General features: G+C 42.2%; 1 protein-coding gene across 1 annotated transcript in view; it reads right to left on the reverse strand.

The window, feature by feature from the left end:
* Positions 1-19,303, reverse strand: part of LOC124620125 — a 50,742-nt gene that overhangs the window by 21,022 nt on the left and 10,417 nt on the right. The window contains exon 2 of the mRNA XM_047146796.1: positions 1,638-2,086. Within this exon, the coding sequence (XP_047002752.1) occupies positions 1,638-2,086 (449 nt within the window). The remainder of the gene's footprint in view (positions 1-1,637; positions 2,087-19,303) is intronic.

The following is a 19,303-nucleotide window of genomic DNA, read 5'->3' on the forward strand; positions in this document are numbered from 1 at the left end:
CGAATTTTCTTTTCATGTAACATCTCTGCAAGTTCTACATTGTTATAATAATTATCCATGTAGAGATAATGCAACTTTCCATAATAAGGTGTCAATAGTTCCTTCACTGTTTTTGCTAAAGGTTGTTCAGCACCGGAATATATCTTGAATGAGGAAATGTATCTCGTACTCGAATCACACAGCATCCGAATGGGCATGCCATATTTCGTAATTTTCGACGGATTGTAAACTTTAAAATTTAGCTGACCACTCCACGGCATCATTCCTTCATCAGTTGAGATGTTCTGACTTAGATTAAACGTTTCTTTAAACTTTTTGGAAAAATAACCAATTACGAATTGCACTCTGAAAAGCCGGTCGGCAGTATCCGATTTATTGTTGTTGTCGGAAAAATGCAAAAATGATAATATTTATCTGAATCGGTTGCAGGACATCGTTTCGCGAAATATCGGTGCGTCTATCAACGAATTCGTTGACTAATGATCATCGATCCTTGCTTCTTTTACAGTTCCCATAAGGATAGCAACCCCAAACGATTTTCTAAGTTCCCATCCCGTAACGTCGACAAATTTGGCACTTTTTTAATCCAGTTTCCTTCTATTGCAATTTAGACTGTGATACCTGTTGGTTTCGTTGCTAATATATTCAAATAGATCGTTCCCAATATATAATTCTACGATATCCACGATGCTCTATATATCTTTGGGAAATATGTGTGGACCCGGAGATCCTTCAACTTTAGTGTTGGTCCTCAGTAAATCATAGTTTGTGTTCTTCGTATGATTCATCCGAATCAGTTCGCAACCGTAGTGTTCGGTGAATTCTTCTTGGATGTATTTTGCTATCTTCCGACGATTCTGCTTCTCTTTCATTTTTTTGATATCCACTGTCTTCTTCCCAATCGACCAAGTCTTCCGGAACGTCAGACAAGACGTCCGCGCATTGATCGTAAATAATCGTATCGACTCTTTCGTCGACCATGATGAAAGTGCACAAGTACTTACAGAAACAAAAAACTTGTTGACGTGTGTAAATTATTGTTACCTAAACAAAACTCCAACAGAATGAAAACGATACTAAAGTGCTGTCACCGGCCACTGCGCGATACTACGCTCACGACACCACTGTGGTGTCGCCGGACGGCAAAGTGTTAAGACGAAATATCAGCTGAAACTGAGACAAGGACTGCTGTTGCTACATGATAGCGCACGCCCCCATATCACAAATGTCGTAACGCAGAAGTCACGTTAACTCAAGTGGGAGACACTCGAGCATCCGCCCTTTAGTCCTGATCTCTCCCAATACGAATATCACGCCTTCTGTCCCTTAAAAAAGACCTTGAAGGGAAGACGACTTCTGTCAGACGAGCATGTGCAGCAGTCAGTTAGGGACTTCTTCATACAGCAGGACATGTTGTTTTACCAACTGGGTACTTTCAACTTGGTGCGTCGTTAGGACGATTACCTTAAAACTCACGGAAATTTTTCCTGACTGAGGTACGGATTCTGGACTGTAAGGCCTTCGAACGAAAACTTTCTAATCGACCCTCACACCTTGCCTTTCCGTAATATAGTAGCAAATGAACACTCAAAACATACAGGCATCCGTACTATTGTAGCATCTTGCTATAAACTTGCCTGATAATGGCTTGATGATGTAGGACGCATTTCTCTAGTCGGTAGTGAAGGTCCCGGTGGTCTATACTTTGTAATGAGTCCAAGGGTCTCGAAGTGTTTTCTTTGGCGACACGGATAATTTTCCTGTTGAGCAACGTGAGTTGCATGCGTAGCTGAGCGATGAGGCTGACGTTGAAGGCGTCGAACACCATGGTCATCACGACGACGTGCACGGTGACTATCGTGCAATAGAGCCACGAGACGGCGTAGCCCAGGGGAGTCGTCGCGTCGTAGGGCAGAGCGAGGATGAAGGGCAGGCCCTCCGGGCTGACGGGGGAGACCAGCCAGTAGGCGGAGGCGGCTATGCCGAACCAGATGTAGGTCAGCGTGAAGCGGCGAGCGGCGCGGCCCTGGTCCAGCAGCACCGGCACGTCGTCCGCGCTCAGGAACTCTGCGAAGTCTTGGCCCACCTGCCGGCGCAAAGGTACAATTTGAGCCAATGCCAGCGAGATGTCCCTGGCTGCCGCCGTAGACTCTAATCGTAGGGGCTTTACGTTCACAACTGATGACAGTTGCCTGCAACACAATACAAACGGCGCCGACAACATGCATATCAGAGATGGCCAGAAGGCAGCACACGAGCAGCATGTGGCTTGCTTTAGGAACCATTTGTATACCCAACGGAAGGACCGTCTCGCTCTAACTATCCTACAGTACAGAACATAAGTTTAAATTACACACGCTTCCTCCAACTTAGGAAAAATGGAGCAGATTGGTAGGTTCTTTCTGGATTAAATGTGGTCTATGGTGCCTCATAAGGGACTGATGGAGGTAACATTTAGTTCATGGGCGTTCCTGAGAAAACCCGAAAAAATATGGCTTTTGGATACCAAAATCGAGAAGCGGATTACAAGATTATAGCGCACAGAAAATTGCTGTAATTTTTACAGTATTTTCATAACAACCGGATCTTGATCAACCTAGAAAATTTTCTTCACCTCTTTACCCGTTTCTGAGCTACAGAGGTTCAAAGTTACCCTACTTGTACATGGAAAATACGCACGTAAGATCCGATACGAGGCGAATAACGTAGCACGGTGAAATATGCTCTAAAGTGTCTCCTTCACCATCAGAAGTGTTCCGGGGACCCCGTGTTGTTGTAGTACTGAAGCACAGGCAAAATGTTTGTGCACATAAAATCCGAAATGAGATGTAGAGCCGGCAGGAGTGGCCGAGCGGTTCTAGGCACTACAGTCTGGAACCGCACGACCGCTACAGTCGCAGGTTAGAATCCTGCCTCGGGCATGGATGTGTGTGATGTCCGTAGGTTAATTAGGTTTAAGTAGTTCTAAGTTCTAGGGGACTGATGACCCCAGAAGTTAAGTCACATAGTGCTCAGATCCATTTGAACCATTTTTTTGAGATGTAGAATTGTATGGCTCTACGTTACTTCCATTTCACATAAGTAAATTTTACTGACCTCTAAAGTTCTTTTCATATGAGTGACGTGCCGTACTCTAGCAGGGAAAGGAAGGAAACCAGCGGTAAAATACCCCTATCGGAGAACAAAAAAGATGAATATGTTCCTCTTTATTAAAAGACTCTGACTGAAGAATTGGTACCAGGTGCCTCGTTCTATTTTCCTCAGCACTTTCAAAAATTTTCCCTGAGATTTTGGAATGCAAACGTATTCGCTCTTTTTTATGTTGAGAGAGAAGGATGCAGTGTCAGTGAGAAACAGATGTAAAAGTAATAATTATTGGAAGACAGAACACAGTGGTTGTGCTATAGGAAGAGTGAAGGAAACAGCGGCAATGTGACAGAAAGAGAGGGACAGTGGAACATAATTGACGCTGGGCACTGGCAGTGATTGGAATAGCGTGAAGGAACCAGTGCCAGTGGGAAGGAGAAAGTGGAAGTGAGTGAGAGCCAGTAATAATGAGAGACCGTGTCTATGGAAATAACAACAGAGAAGAGAGAGATAGTGACACTGAAAAGAGACAGCAGCAGCGGGAAGCTAAGAATGAGATAGTAGCAGTAAGAGAAGACAGAGCAAAAGAGAAACAGTGACAGTGAAAGGAGACGGTAGTAGTAAGACAGAAAGAAGTATATTGCGGCTGTGAGACAGTGGAGAGTTACAGTTAGAGAGGCACGGAGAGGTAACGATAGTGAGTTGGGGTGAATGAGTGAGTGAGAATGGGCAAGTGGGAGCGGATGGCAATGGACGACTTCCAGCGATATAGTGGCTGTGAGCGAGCTACAGTTAGAGGTGTTAGTGGGAGTAAGATGTGAGTTGAATGTTAAAATGAGCGCGAATGTGTTGGCATGCCAAAAATTTTGGGAACATTTTAAGGGTGCCTAGGAAACTAGATTGTGGCAGCTGGTACCCCACTTTTCAGTCTGATTCTTTTCATAATCAGGAACATATTCCCCTTCTTGGTACTCAAACTGGAGCATTTTTCGGGTAGTAACTTCATACATGACAATTTGTGTTCAGTCACTCAGTCTATTGGTGAGAACATGAATGTTGTTCTTCGTGCAGCAAGATTGGTTAAATACTACTGCAGCTGTTGCTGGTGCCCTAACTTACACTTTGTTGTCTAAGAAGCGCAAATATGAAGAAGAGAACAGAGTAGTAAAGAGTGAGAAAACGAATTGCTGGCCACACACGAGAGAATTTCTATGACGGGCCAGTTCTGTTGACTTCTGGCTGATTAAGCCTGCCGGTGCCGGGTCTGTCCTTTACCACTAACCCGACCGTAGGATCTAGTTTTTTAGACCTGCTCGGACTCATGATCCCTTCGTGGATGTCGTAGATCCGCGAATTTCGTGGGGAGTGTCGTAGGACCGTTGCTATTCACAATATACAGGGTGGTCCATTGGTAGTGACCGGGCCAAATATCTCTCGAAATAAGCATCAAACGAAAAAACTACAAAGAACGAAACTTGTCTAGCTTGAAGGGGGAAACCAGATGGCGCTATGGTTGGCCTCCTAGATGGCGCTGCCATAGGTCAAACGGATATCAACTGCGATTTTTAAATAGGAACCCCCATTTTTTATTACATATTCGTGTAGTACGAAAAGAAATATGAATGTTTTAGTTGGACCACTTTTTTCGCTTAGTGATAGATGTCCCTCGCCGTTGCACACTGAAACGTTTTTACACATTACCTTATAAAATTGGTTTATGTCGTCGACACGTGGTAAATATGGATGATACTATGAAGAAAACTGTGGCAGTGGCCGGCGATTTGTATGTCACCTAATTTCTCGAGAGAAAAAGCACCACAATGGGTCAAAAAATTGATTGCCGAAAGGCAACATTCCAGATTTATGGATATGACTCACATTCGCTCCCATTCCTCCAACAATCGTGAACATTCGATATATTAGAACGAGTAAGTCCTTTGTACGGCACAGTATTTCGTAATACCTATGCAACTATGGACATATTACATTTAAGAGCAATACAACGTGAACACAGTACAAGCAACTTTTTATTGCCGCTCACCACAGTGTTCACCTCCATTTCTTTCAGAAGCCTGCACTTTCCTTGGCTCTTTTCTGCAACTATATTTCTATTTCTTAGCTTAGACTTGTTTTAGACTTTGATCCACAGCTGGAATACCGCCTAGAAATGTTATAGCGATCTCTTCATACTAGCCATCTTTTACATTCTTGTTCGCGAAATGTTTTTGTGTAACTTTCCACAAACAATTTATTGCGTGGTATAATTGTATAAGTTTTTCGATATGGCCATTGGTCCACTCGTTCACTACGCCTGTAGTAACTACAAGTCTCACACCTAAAAACCACAGGATATTTCACAGACTTTCTGAACATGGTTCGTTGCAGATATCTGCTCGTGTCTATCCAGCTGGGGAGGTGGGATAATTGGTTCTGAGAACTGTAGCCTGCAGCTCCAATCGTCAATAACGCACCGGTGAGGCTTTCGAATTTTGCAGAATCCGTCGGAAATTTCCGTAGCTCATCTTTAAAATCGTGTGTGGCAGCTAGTTCGTTTTCGTTGAGAGAAACGATATACTCCTGTCAGATGGCTCTGTCGCAGTACAAGGCTAGTAATCAGAGATAGTATTATAATATTAACAAAAGTAGTTTCATTAAAGACTTCCCTGTTGGTTTTTAGTTATTAAAAACTAACCTGATACAACTGAAGTAAAACATCAAGGTGAGAGTAATGTCCATGTTTACAAAGAAAACCAATTTGAGAGCTGGAACTTAATATTGCAGAAATAAAGAAAAACTTCCACAGAGGAGGAATTTGTAAATAATTGTTCCTGTTTTAAACCCAGATGAACGAAAAAAAAAATGATTGACCATAAGGCCACTGCTACAGATGGAATAGAGAGGCGACTATCAATTATCCATGGGGTCACTGTAAATTATTTGCAAAGAAATTACTGAGAGGTCTAGGCTAAGTGTGGCAACGGCCTTGCCGCACTGGATACACCGGTTCCCGCCAGATTACCGCAGTTAAGTACTGTCTGGCGTGTCTGGCACTTGGATGGGTGACCATCCGGATCACCATGCGCTGATACTATTTTTCGGGATGCACTCAGCCTCGTGATGCCAATTGAGGAGCTACTCGACCAAATAGTAGTGGCTCCAGTCACAGAAAACCATCACAACGACCGGGAGACCGGTGTGCTAACCTCACACCCCTCCTACCCCCATCCTCATCAGAGGATGGCACGGCGGTTGGATGGTCCCGGTGGGCCACTTGTGGCCTGTAGACGGAGTGTGCTTAGACTAAGTCTGTCATTCTATTTCTCTAAAGATAACAAATGTCGTCCACAACTTGCTATATTTCTAAGACTCGAACACAATAGTGTATCCCTTTATCCTTAAAGGTCAGTTGGTTGTGTCTGGCTTTATGCACATTAATGCCGTCACAGTGAGAACAACAACATAGGCATACAACAGGATATATTTGTTGGGTGGATCACCTAACAATGAAAAAGTTATGGACAATTCAGAGATCTTGAAATCTATTTCATATGTCAGTGCAACAGATTTGAATTTGTTCTTTACGACATGCACTATTCCCATAAAACTGACTGAGAGCAAAGTTCTTTAAAATCTCACTAGTAATTACACACAAAGACTATAATACTGGAAGTGGGGTTACCATATTATATGGAAGACCTTATGGAGAAAATGCAGCAAGGTTTCCTCATCTGGGTAGCTCGCGAATTCAAAGCCAACGGGACAAAAAAAAGGACAAAAGTTACGATCAAGTAGGCAACTCAAATTGTATGTCACAGCAAGTAAGTTGTGAACTGTTCACAATAGGAATTGTGCTATGACAATTGTTAGGCCTTGTAATGGTACTTGAATTACGTAACCATTACGGCAGCTCACCTGAACCTCTCGATACCAGTAATATTCTACTGTGTTTCTGTAAAGTAGTTAACATATTTCTGAGACAACATTCCAGTTTGATTTCATTAATGTAGAGGTACTTTGATACATCGATATGCTTATATTGCTAAGATATTATTCTTATGTGTATTCTTTCTTTTGTCACCACTATGATCTTTGTCGTACTTGTAACTCTGATTTTTGGGCGCGTAAGCGATTATTAGTTGTTAGAGAGTCGGACCTTGAAAAAGTCAAGTCTTGGACGTCATGTTGGAAAGACACATATTGTCGTCAGCTTATAAATTGTGAACTTTAACAGTGAGAAAGATGTTTTCAAGTATGTTTTGTATTGTGAAGTGATGTTTTGTGTGTTACGTGATATTGCAATAAAAGCAATTAAAAGGAAGTGTAACTTAAATTCGGAGTGCTGATTACTTTTTTTACAACACCATTGTCCTGCACAAGTGTAATCTTCAAGAATGGTTTGTGAAATACATCTATAAAACTTTTGAATATCGCAGAATACAACCTAGGCCTCTTTGCATCCGAGCATGTAATCATCACCACCTAGATTTTCGACGATTGAGCCATGATTTTACAACGAGACCAGCATGGGAAACACGAAAAGATGAGTGCCTAGTTTATTCATTATTACATGAAATGACTTTATTAACTGTGCCCTAATGACACCTGCCACATAATAACTTCGTTCTTGCCAGAAAATGCAGTATTTAGCAGCGTGAGCAATACCACAATCATTATTAAATTTTGACCTTTGTTGTGGTAGGGTTGTTAGAGCCTGCATTTCTCCAAAAATCCAAAAGCTCAGATACAACCTTCTCCATTCTCAACTCTCAACTACTCACAACAAAACATGGAGGGGAGGATTTAGTGATGTTGCCTGTGTTACGAACAAGAAGTGTTCTGGCGTAACCACAAGCGTCGGAACGAAGATGCGGAATGCAAGAGCAGAGAAGCCGGTGAGGAAACGCCGGCTAAGAGTGACACCTGGAAGAAGGGAATATAAACGCCACTCCTGCTGGCCTCAGCGGCTCAGATCGGCCCAGTGTGCAACGGGTCTGGTGCTACGCTATCAGATTGTCGTGATCCGTATCAAGTGCTCACTAGGACTCGGTGTATAGCAAGAGCTTGACTGTTTTCATGTCACCTCTCGCTAGCGACATTTGCTGTAAAAAATGTGAAGTATTGTCAATTGTTTTTCTAGAAATAAACTAGTAATGTTATTTGTTTGAGTTGTTGTATAGCATTCCCAGAATGCAGCATCCTTTAGGCACCCTAAAATCAACGAGTGGGCAAGAGCCCACAAAATGATTCAAATGGCTCTGAGCACTGTGGGACTTAACATCTAAGGTCATCAGTCCCCTAGAACGTAGAACTCCTGAAACCTAACTAACCTAAGGACAACACACACACATTCATTCCCGAGGAAGAATTCGAACCTGCGACCGTATCGGTCGCGCGGTTACGGATTGAAGCGCCTAGAACCGTCGGACACAACCGCCGGCAAGAGCCCACAACTGGGGACGTGTCGTCAAACATACTACACGCCCCGATGGCCACAGAACTATTATTATTATTTTTTTCTCAGGCACCTTAATTCTCTCTTGAATTTACTTTGCAGGGGCGCATATTGCTTCAACAGTTTCTTATCGTTTTGCTAATTCGTGTTTTCTGGTGGGCGTTGCAGAACATTTCTTTGAACAGCGTTTTGTCTATTTGTTGCTTTTGTATCTTCCAACATGACCCCCCCCCCCTCATCTCCCCCTGTTCCGCCGCCTGCTCAGGTGCCGCAGCCACAAGCCATATAACTAATGTCGATATTTTAGTTTCAGACGAACCAGATTTGTACGCCGCTCGACAGGGTGCAGCAGCTACTCGCCAATGCTGCGCACCCGACAGAATAGGCCCCTCCTACTACAGCTGCTGTACCACCTTTCCGGAAATTTAGTGAGCAAGAAGAAGAATGGTTCGAGTGGTTACAACAGTTTGAGGCACATTTACTCACCCTATACTACAGGCTCTTGTAATCTCTGAGGTCATATGTAGATTCAGCGTTGGCATGCACTCACCACATGTGTTGAATGCCATGCTTAGACAATTTGTGCCTAAGAGTAGAGTATACAGATTATAAAAGGATACACTACATATAAAGAAAAGAACTGATTTTAACTGTCACAAACATCACACTGAGGAAGGCTGACATGTTGCAACAGAACTGTGTCACCTACGCAAAGAGGTCGTCAACTCGAATCTAGGTGTAAGAGTGAACCAACATATATTTTCAAATATAGTCAATTGTATATGATGTTCACGACTGATGCTGTATACAGTCAGGTACTTTATCGTAGACATTATCTTACATTTATATACGTTTATAGATAGCTGTCATCTGACACACACCAGTCCATCACTGGACTAATGTATCTCATATGTTATTCGTAATTTGATTTAAAATCATTACTAGCTGATCTTTATTCTCATGACTCAATAAAATGGTTAACTGTTGTAATGAATAATTTCAGTGATTGTCAGGAGTAAGCCCCACGCTTCTATAATATTTTCTGCATATTTCTGGTGCTCGTTTTGTATCACTTTTGTCTGTCATTCAGTTGGACATGTAATGAGACAAGCTGGACGGACAGGGCTACTCCACCGACCCGATGTTCAGGTGGACTTCCATATGGGTGGCGGCCTGCCTCTTCAGAGGAAAGCGCAAAGCGAGGCGACCGCTAAGAGCAGGTACCGGACACTGGCACGACTTTTTTCAGCGGTGCCGATGGCCTGTTGACTTCTTGCTGTTTTCACATAATGCTATGAACTCTGCATGATACGGGTTCAGGTATACATTCACAGAAGTAGTTAACCTGGCGTGAGAAACATCTGCTCTTTTGGAGGTTCAAGGTTTTTACACGCAGGGGCATCCGTGGAAAGCAAATTTCAAAGGAACCTTGTTTTGCATCGAGAAGTCCCTTTCCGGGAATGCTAGGTGATGGGTAGAAAGTGAGAAGCAACTGGACTGCTATGTGAACAGGAATTCTTTTCTCTTTGTAAAACATTGGGCCGCCTTTCCGCCACCGCTTCATGTGAGGTGAATAACAGCTGGCCTAACAAGTTGTAAGAGAGCATATCATTGGCTAAACTAAACAAATAATAGAGTTAAGGAAGTGTGGACACAATTTCTGTAAAGTATGTACATGGAGGTGATCGATTGGCTAAAACACTGAACTGGCCGAACAGTGGAAGAGTAACTGAGAACTGTAGTTAAATACCGCAGGCCTGGATGTGTAGCAACTGGATAATGTTGAAAAACGTTTGGATGAAGGAGAGAGTGTTGTCTTGCTAAGAAAAAGAACATTGGACAGCACATCGCACAAGCTCTTTCACTGACACTTGAGAATTGCTCGGACTGTAAATTGGAGAATGAAGACATTATCAGTAGAGAACACTGTTCAATTTGAGGATCAGTATAGGAAACAATTATGTTTAAACTTCAGTAGAGAGATTTTGTAGAAGACACTTCGATTCGGGGGATGGGAGATTGGGTTTCACGTCCTGTCGACATACAGGTTATTAGAGACGGAGCACAAGCTCGGATAGTGTCAAGGATGGGGAAGGAAATCGGCCGTGCTCTTTCAAAGGAACCATTCCGGCATTTGCCTGGAGCGATTTAGGGAAATCACTGGACACCCAAATCCGGATGGCTGGACGAGGGTTTGAACCGTCGTCCTCCCGAATGGGGTGTCCAGTGTGCTATCCACTGCGCCACCTCGCTAAGCACGGAATACACTTGAGTTGGAGACTTTGTGGAGAGCTGAGGGAGTGCTGAGACATCCTGCGGCAGATTATGGCGCCCACTACGCACCACGCCCATGACTGCGGAACATGGTATGAGATTGCATCTTTTGCGAGCAGCGTGGAAAAATTAACGTGTGTCTGTACGTACGCTGTTCAAGTTAGTCTCACTTCAGAATCTAATACTTTTGCGAGCAACTGAATGGGCATTACGACTCAATCGGAAATGTTAGTTGCATATGTTCTACCTCTATCAAATTCAGGCAGCTCTTGCGAAGTAATCTCCCTATAATTTATGTGCAGATTAGGAACTAGTCATATTCACCTGAACTATGCCATCTTTGCCAAGTTATTCGTTTGTTTGATTAGTGTTGACCCAAGTTAAAATTTGATAATATTCTTGTCTCCTGTATTACTTGTAATGGAACTGATTTTGTAATAATTTGTTATTCATGTGTGTCAGCTGGGAATTCTGTAATGAACAGAGATTAATGTTGGCCACAGTTTCATTTTATAGGTGAACATCCTGTTTATTATCTTCATCTGCATAACTACACTGCAATTCACAATGAAGTGGTAGGCGTAGGGTTCATCGGACCACCTTTGAGCTATATTTCTGGTGTTCCACTCTCGAACAGCACTAGGGAAAAACAGACACATAAATCCTTCCGTACGAGCTCTGATTTCCCTTATTATAATGATCATTCCTCCCTAACTAGGTGACAACCAACAAAATATTTTCACTCTCTGGGGACAAAGTTGGTGGCTGATATTTCATGAGAAGATCCTGTAGCAACGACAAACGCCTTTGTCTTAATGATTTCCACTGCAATTCCTGTATCTTATACGTAGCATTCTCATCCATTTTTCTCAATAGTACAAAACGAGTTGCCCTTCTTTAAACTTTTTCCATGTCCACAGACAATCCTAGCTGATATGGATCGCACACTGTATAGCAATATTCCAGGAGAGGGCGGAGAAGCGCTGTGCAAGCAGTCTCTTTAGCTGATCTGTGGCATTTTCTAAGTGTGCTGCCAAAAAATCGCAGTCATTGATTTGTTTATCCCACAACATTATCTGTGTGATCGTTCCAATTTAAGTTATTCTTAACTGTAATCCGTAAGTATGTAGTTCAATTTACAGCCTTTAGAACTGTGTGATTTATTTTGTAACCGAAATTTAGTGGATTCCTTTTAGTACTCACGTGAATAACTTCTAACTTTCCATTATTTAGAGTCAATTGCCGGATGCCTTTTACAATTTTTTGCAGTTTGTTTTCAACATCTGATGACTTTATAAGACTGTAAATGACAGCATCATCTGCAACCAATCTAAGAAGACTGCTCGGATTGTCTCCCAGTACGTTTATGTAGATCAGGAACACTTCCTTGGGGAATGCGGGAAATCACTTCTTCTTTACTTGATGATTTGCCGAGGATTACTATGTACTATGACCTTACTGACAGGAAATCACGAATCCCGTCTCACAAACGAGACGTCAGTCCAAAGGCATGCAATGTAATTAGAAACGCTTCTGGAAAGCTAAAAATATGGAATCAATTTGACATTCCCTGTTGATAGAACTTCGTGGAACAAAGAGCTAGTTGTGTTTTATAAGAACGATATTTTTTGAATCCGTGTTGACTGTTGTCAATAAATCACTTTTTCGAAGTAATCCAAAAGTGTAAACACAGTACGTGGAGAACAGCAATAAAACCGACAAACTGCAGGGACGGATTGCTGACTGGAAATGGAGGAAGAAAGGTCCTATGAACATGTGTCGGGAAATGCATCGTTCCAACCGTGGAAGGAGCTGACGAAGACAGTTTCTCTGATCACGTTCCGTGTTTTTGTTATGTGTCGCAGGCTGTGTGATTGATGCAACGTACTATAAGCAGTAGAATGGCACGGTGTTCATGTCGGAAACAAACCGCGATGCTGTTTGTGTACGGCCAAACAGATGGAAAATGTCGAGAGGCAGGGCAGCTATAACAAAACAAATACCCTCACAGACACCAACAACATCACACTGTATTTAAAGTCCTTTCGAGGCGTTTGTGTATTCATGGGTCCTTTCAGACAGAGGAATATGGCAGGAAGGCTGCGGACTTTGCGTACACCAGATTTGGAACACCAACTAGTACACGCTCCAGGCAAATGGCCGCCAGTATGGTGTAAGCCAAAGCACAGTTGTGTGTCCAGAATGAGATTTTCACTCTGAGCGGAGTGATATGAAACTTCCTGGCAAATTAAAAATGTGTGCCGGACCGAGACTCGAACTCGGGACCTTTCCTGTTCGCGGGCAAGTCCTCTACCATGGACTTTGCCGTTGGTGGGGAGGCTTGCGTGCCTCAGCGATACAGATAGCCGTACCGTAGGTGCAACCACAACGGAGGGGTATCTGTTGAGAGGCCAGACAAACTTGTGACTTCTGAAGAGGGGCAGCAGCCTTTTCAGTAGTTGCAGGGGCAACAGTCTGGATGATTGACTGATCTGGCCTTGTAACACTAACCAAAACGGCCTTGCTGTGCTGGTACTGCGAACGGCTGAAAGCAAGGGGAAACTACAGCCGTAATTTTTCCCGAGGGCATCCAGCTTTGCTGTATGGTTTGACTTATCTTAGAAGCTAGATTAAGGAAAAGCAAACCTACGTTTCTAGCATTTGTAGACTTAGAGAAAGCTATTGACAATGTTGACTGGGATACTCTGTTTCAAATTCTGAAGGTGGCAGGGGTAAAATACAGGGAGCGAAAGGCTACTTACAATTTGTACAGAAACCAGATGTCAGTTATAAGAGTCGAGGGACATGAAAGGGAAGCAGTGGTTGGGAACGGAGTGAGACAGGGCTGTAGCCTCTCCCCGATGTTATTCAATCTGTATATTGAGCAAGCAGTAAAGGAAACAAAAGGAAAATTCTTACTAGGAATTAAAATCCATGGAGAAGAAATAAAAACTTTGAGGTTCGGCGATGACATTGCAATTCTGTCAGACACAGCAAAGGACTTGGAAGAGCAGTTGAACGGAATGGATAGTGTCTTGAAAGGAGGATATAAGATGAACATCAACAAAAGCAAAACGAGGATAATGGAATGTAGTCGAATTAAGTCAGGTGATGCAGGGTGAATTAGATTAGGAAATAAGACACTTAAAGAAGTAAAAGAGTTTTGTTATTTGGGGAGCCAAATAACTGATGATGGTCGAAGTAGAGAGGATAAAAATGTTGATTGGCAATGGCAAGGAAAGCGTTTCTGAAGAAGAGAAATTTGTTAACATCGAGTATAGATTTAAGTGTCAGAAAGTCGTTTCTGAGAGTATTTGTATGGAGTGTATGGAACTGAAACATGGACGATAACTAGTTTGGACAAGAAGAGATTAGAAGCTTTCGAAATGTGGTGCTACAGAAGAATGCTGAAAATTAGATGGGTAGATCATATAACTAATGAGGAGGTATTGAATAGGATTGTGGAGAAGAGAAGTTTGTGGCACAAATTGACTAGAAGAAGGGATCGGTTGGCAGGGCATGTTCTGAGGCATCAAGGCATCATCAATTTAGTACTGGAGGGCAGCGTGGAGGGTAAAAATCGTAGAGGGAAACCAAGAGATGAATACACTAAGCAGATTCAGAAAGATGTACGTTGCGGTAGTTACTGGCAGATGAAGAAGCTTTCACAGGATAGAGTAGCATGAAGAGCTGCATCAAACCAGTCTCAGGACTGAAGACCACAACAACAACTAATTTTGTTCTATATTGTTCGTTGAATTTGTTCGAGGCGGACGTCCGATGACACCCACTCAGGTTCTTCTTTGATCCGTTCACTCAGTTTTTTTATTACAGGGGGTAGCTATCCCTCTGACCGAACGCGCTGAGCTACCGTGCCGGCACCATCTGAGCCACCCAGACACGACTCACTGATTTACTCCCGCCAGGACCTCGTCTTCTACCTTGCAAACTTCTCAGGTTCGCAGGACAGCCTCTGTAAAGTTGGGTAGCTCAGATGGTAGAGCACTTGCTCGCGAAAGGCGAAAGTCCCGAGTTCGAGTCTCGGTCCGGCACCCAGTTTTAGTCTACTAGGAAGTTCCATACAGTTATGTGAATTCTGCAGAAAGCCGCTACTAACCCAATCACCTGCAATTCCATCGAGTTCACTTTGAACATCTGTTGTGACGTGGACGCAATGCAGCTCTGTACTGTGTTCTAAGACGATTTGTTGTCTTTGCAAGTACACCGTCCATTTCTGGACACGTGTTCATAAGACCCAGTTTCCTCCACTTCCGGCCAGGAATGCATCCCTGCAATTTGTCGGTTTTATTAATGTTCAGCCTGAATATTCCAGAAATCTTACAACAAATAGACGTTACCAATATGGATCTGTAATTCAGCGAATTACTCCTATTTCCTTTCTTGGACTGTGGTATGAATTGTCAACTTTCCAGTCTTTAGGTACGGATCTTTCTACGAACGAGTGGTTGTATGTGATAGCTGTGTATGAAGCTATTGAATCAGCATACTCTGAGAGGAACGTGACTGGTATGCCTTCTGGACCGAAGGCTTTGTCATTGTTAAGTGATTTAAGCTGATGCATTACAGCATGGATATCCACTTCTCAGTTACTTTGTTGGCAGTTGTTCTAGATTCGAATTCTGGAATATTTACTTCGTCCTCTTTGGTGAAGGAATTTCGGAAACCTGTATTTAGTAACTCTTTAGTGGCAGTGCCATCTGTCACATCACCATTGTTATCGCTCCGTGAAGGTATTAAAAAAAAAAAGACTGTGAGTACTATGGGACTTAACATCTGAGGTCATCAGTCCCCTAGAACTTAGAACTACTTAAACCTAACTAACCTAAGGACATCACACACATCCATGCCCGAGGCAGAACTCGAACCAGCGACCGTAGCGGTCGCGCGGCTCCAGACTGAAACGCCTAGAGCCGCTCGGCCATACCGGCCGGCTTGAAGGTATTGATTCTGTCTTTCCGCTTTATCTAGGACCAGAATCTGTTTGGATCTTCTGTCAGATTTCGGGATAGAGTTTCGTTGTGGACGGTATTAAAAGCATCTCGCTGTGAAGTTCGCTGTAAATTTCGAGCTTCTCCAAAACTTCGCCAATCTTGGGGGTTTTGCGTTCTTTGAAATTTGTCATGCTTTATTCGTTGCTTTTGCTACAACGTTCTGATCTACTTTGTGTACCATAAGGCCAATGCCACTACCCCTTATTAGTTTATTTGATACACATATCTCTATATTGCCGTCGATACTGATTCTCTGAATCGAAATCACATCTGGTCTACGCTTTCATAGTCAGACTGGGAGTAGAGATTGTCTCTTTGGAAGGCGTGATGCGAATTTTTATTTACATATCAAAATATAAGTATTTTTTGTGGGTTTGTATGTTACGGTGTTTATTCTAGCTACAACAACCTTGTATTCACTAATCCGTGATGCTCTCCATTTGGTGAGGATTATTTGTTGCGAAGGAGTCAAGTATGTTTTCGCAGCCATTAATACATTGAGTGGTCTCCGGAAGTAATTACTCAAAATAATTTTCTGAGAATGCATTCAGAACTGTCTCGGAAGACGTTTTATGCCCGTCACAGGTTTTAAACACATGTTTTCGCCTACATATCGAAGGCAGATTGAAGTCATCATCAATTATAGTTTTATGAGTGTGGCACTTATTTAAAATAAGACTCAAGGTTTCTTTGAGATGTTCAGCAACTAAATTATTTGAGTCGGACATTTACTACAGTTGTCAAATATAATCTGTACCCATGATAACTCACAGGAACTATCTACTTCAGTTTCATCACAAAATGAACAACTTGCATCTCTGTGAAGCAGAGCATCCACGTCCTCATGTTTGTCCTGTTAGTTCTCCGTTGTGCGAGTCCTATCTCATCAACTGCGTACTGCATTGGGGGCGATCCGACTATTGGCCAGTCCAGCCGATGTGAATCATTCCGATATCCACAGGGGTACGTCAAGGCCTCAGCCGTATCTTTACGAATCAGTTGTACCAAATCGAAACGTTCCCCAGGTCTTTACTCTCATTTCCTTTCGATCTGCCAACAACTATACTTTCCAGAATCATCAGCGAACGATCTTATCAGTTATATACACTGACAACGTTAGCTTCCTTGGGACACACCCCACACTACCTCACTTCCTATCAAACTTTCACCGTACTAGCTTCTACTTGTCTAACATGCAAGGTGAATCAGATCTCCAAACAAAATTTTCAGAGACTGACATGGATGTTTATACTGTTATATTTTCAACACCCCACACTACCTCACTTCCTATCAAACTTTCACCGTAGTAGCTTCTACTTGTCTAACATGCAAGGTGAATCAGATCTCCAAACAAAATTTTCAGAGACTGACATGGATGTTTATACTGTTATATTTTCAACCTATGACTACAAACTGTAATATCGGTGCGACGAATTGATTTGTGATGAACGGCATATACCGACTGCGAGAATCGGACGTTCCGTGCTACGAACGCATCTCTGTGGATTGCTGAACCAAATATTCTGTTATTGGGACGTTTGGTGAAGGAAATGGGGAGATCGGACGTGTGAGGAGAGGAGAGAGATTGTATTGTCGTGAGACGCTATTACGGTATGTAGCAAATGTTCAAATAGTTTTTGGCAAAAAATAAAATCCAATAACTAAGATCAAGTATTCAAAGTGTGTATATCTCCATACCGAAATTACTTAATTATCACGGTACAGATATTATGAAACGTAGTTCGCTCGGAGGGGAAGTTTGGAACGATAGTGCGAACCTGCGTTTTCCACGGTCAGAATTTGTCGAGAGCCAAATGGGGCCTCCCGGCAAACAATGCCATACGCTCAATTCCATTTGTTTTTTAAACTTTAACTTGCTAAATTGCTGGACCTATCGTCCAGACTCATCAAACAATATATCACACCGTTGTCCCGAACGATCAGCGTAGCGTGTAAAGAGTTTAGAGATTTCAGGTGGAGCAGATAACGACGACAAATTTCCGCAAGATAGCCGCTGCGGAATACATCTCTTGCCCTCCTGTAGTATTTAAAACGAAAATATTTATATTTCCAGGTCTTCAGGAGAGTAGAGGTAAAAGGTAGTAAGGATCTAAGTTAAACCAACTGAATCCAATAACTAAACCAATAATTAAACTAACAGCACACATAAATAACGTTATTGATAGTAATAAATAAATAAAGAATAATTTTTAATGAACTAACCAACTATAACAATACATTAAATTGTCTTCCGAGCAAAAGACGTCCAATAATTAGCAATTGTTGTACATATTGTATTCCACTATTATATGCATGTACTAGTCCATATATTGTGTGCATTTCATGTACAATAACTAATATTAGTGAAGTCCGGTCGTGTGAGCTGAGCAGCCCAGATCCCCACCGCAGAACTCCACATCGCTGCAAGCTGTATAAGGCAAGCACACACAACGATCAACATTCTTGTCTCAGTCTGGGTCTATGATCTGAGCAGTGTCAATCCGTACTTTATAGAATAGTGCTATATTTTCGGTTCATTTATGTATTTTCTTCAGAAGTTATAACAGAAAATTAGTCTGTGCATTCTCTTCAGGAGATATTTTTAATGTAAAGTAGTATAATTAGGTGCTAGAGCATTTAGGTATTCTGTGTTTCTAATTTGGTTTTGGTCAAGACTCTATCACAAATTAATATGGATAAAGACAAAGTTTCAGAGGTTCAGGAAATCTGTGAAATGCCTAGTGTAGAGGAGATTGCAGTTTCGCTCAACAGGAGACAAATCCTTTAAGTTTAATTTTGGAACAGCCGAGATTTTTATCTGAGTCGATGACGACAATATTACAAAATCAAACTGGTATGTCATTAGTGGTGCAGGATATGTCACAGAAACAAGCTGATATGTCACACAAACATGATGATATGTCTGCGGTGGTGCAAACTATATCACAGAAGCAACTAGACATCTGTCAAGAACAAACTGACATGTCAACTGCAATTCAGGCAATAGTTAGCAAGCAACAACAAATCTCAACTGAGACAACCGAATTTTGAAATATGCAAAAGCAGTCTCCTCTGGAAATTCAAAAGATTACCCAAGAAATGCAAACCATTAGATCGAAGAAGGTGGAAGTAGAAATTTCCGTAGGAAAGTTAACACAAACTGTGACTAGTATAGCTTATGTGTGTTATCAGTTGATACAAGCAAATTTCTATTGGCACCAACAAGATTTCTCAACTAAACTAAACGAATGGGCATCCGCTAAAGAACTGCAGGTGATGCAACGTGAAGACGAAAGCATAAAAGAAGTGGTAAGCTAACTGCCTATTGAAAGATTAACAATTTCAAATAATATTACGGAAGGTATTAAGGAGGCAAAAGAACAATTAGGAGTGAATTTCAAACAATGGAATGACGAAATAGTCCATTCTGTCGAAAATATTTCGAATGATGTGGGCCCGATTCGAAGAGTAACAAAAG

This window comes from Schistocerca americana, chromosome 6 (genome assembly GCF_021461395.2).
Source record: "Schistocerca americana isolate TAMUIC-IGC-003095 chromosome 6, iqSchAmer2.1, whole genome shotgun sequence".
Classification (NCBI taxonomy): domain Eukaryota; kingdom Metazoa; phylum Arthropoda; class Insecta; order Orthoptera; family Acrididae; genus Schistocerca; species Schistocerca americana.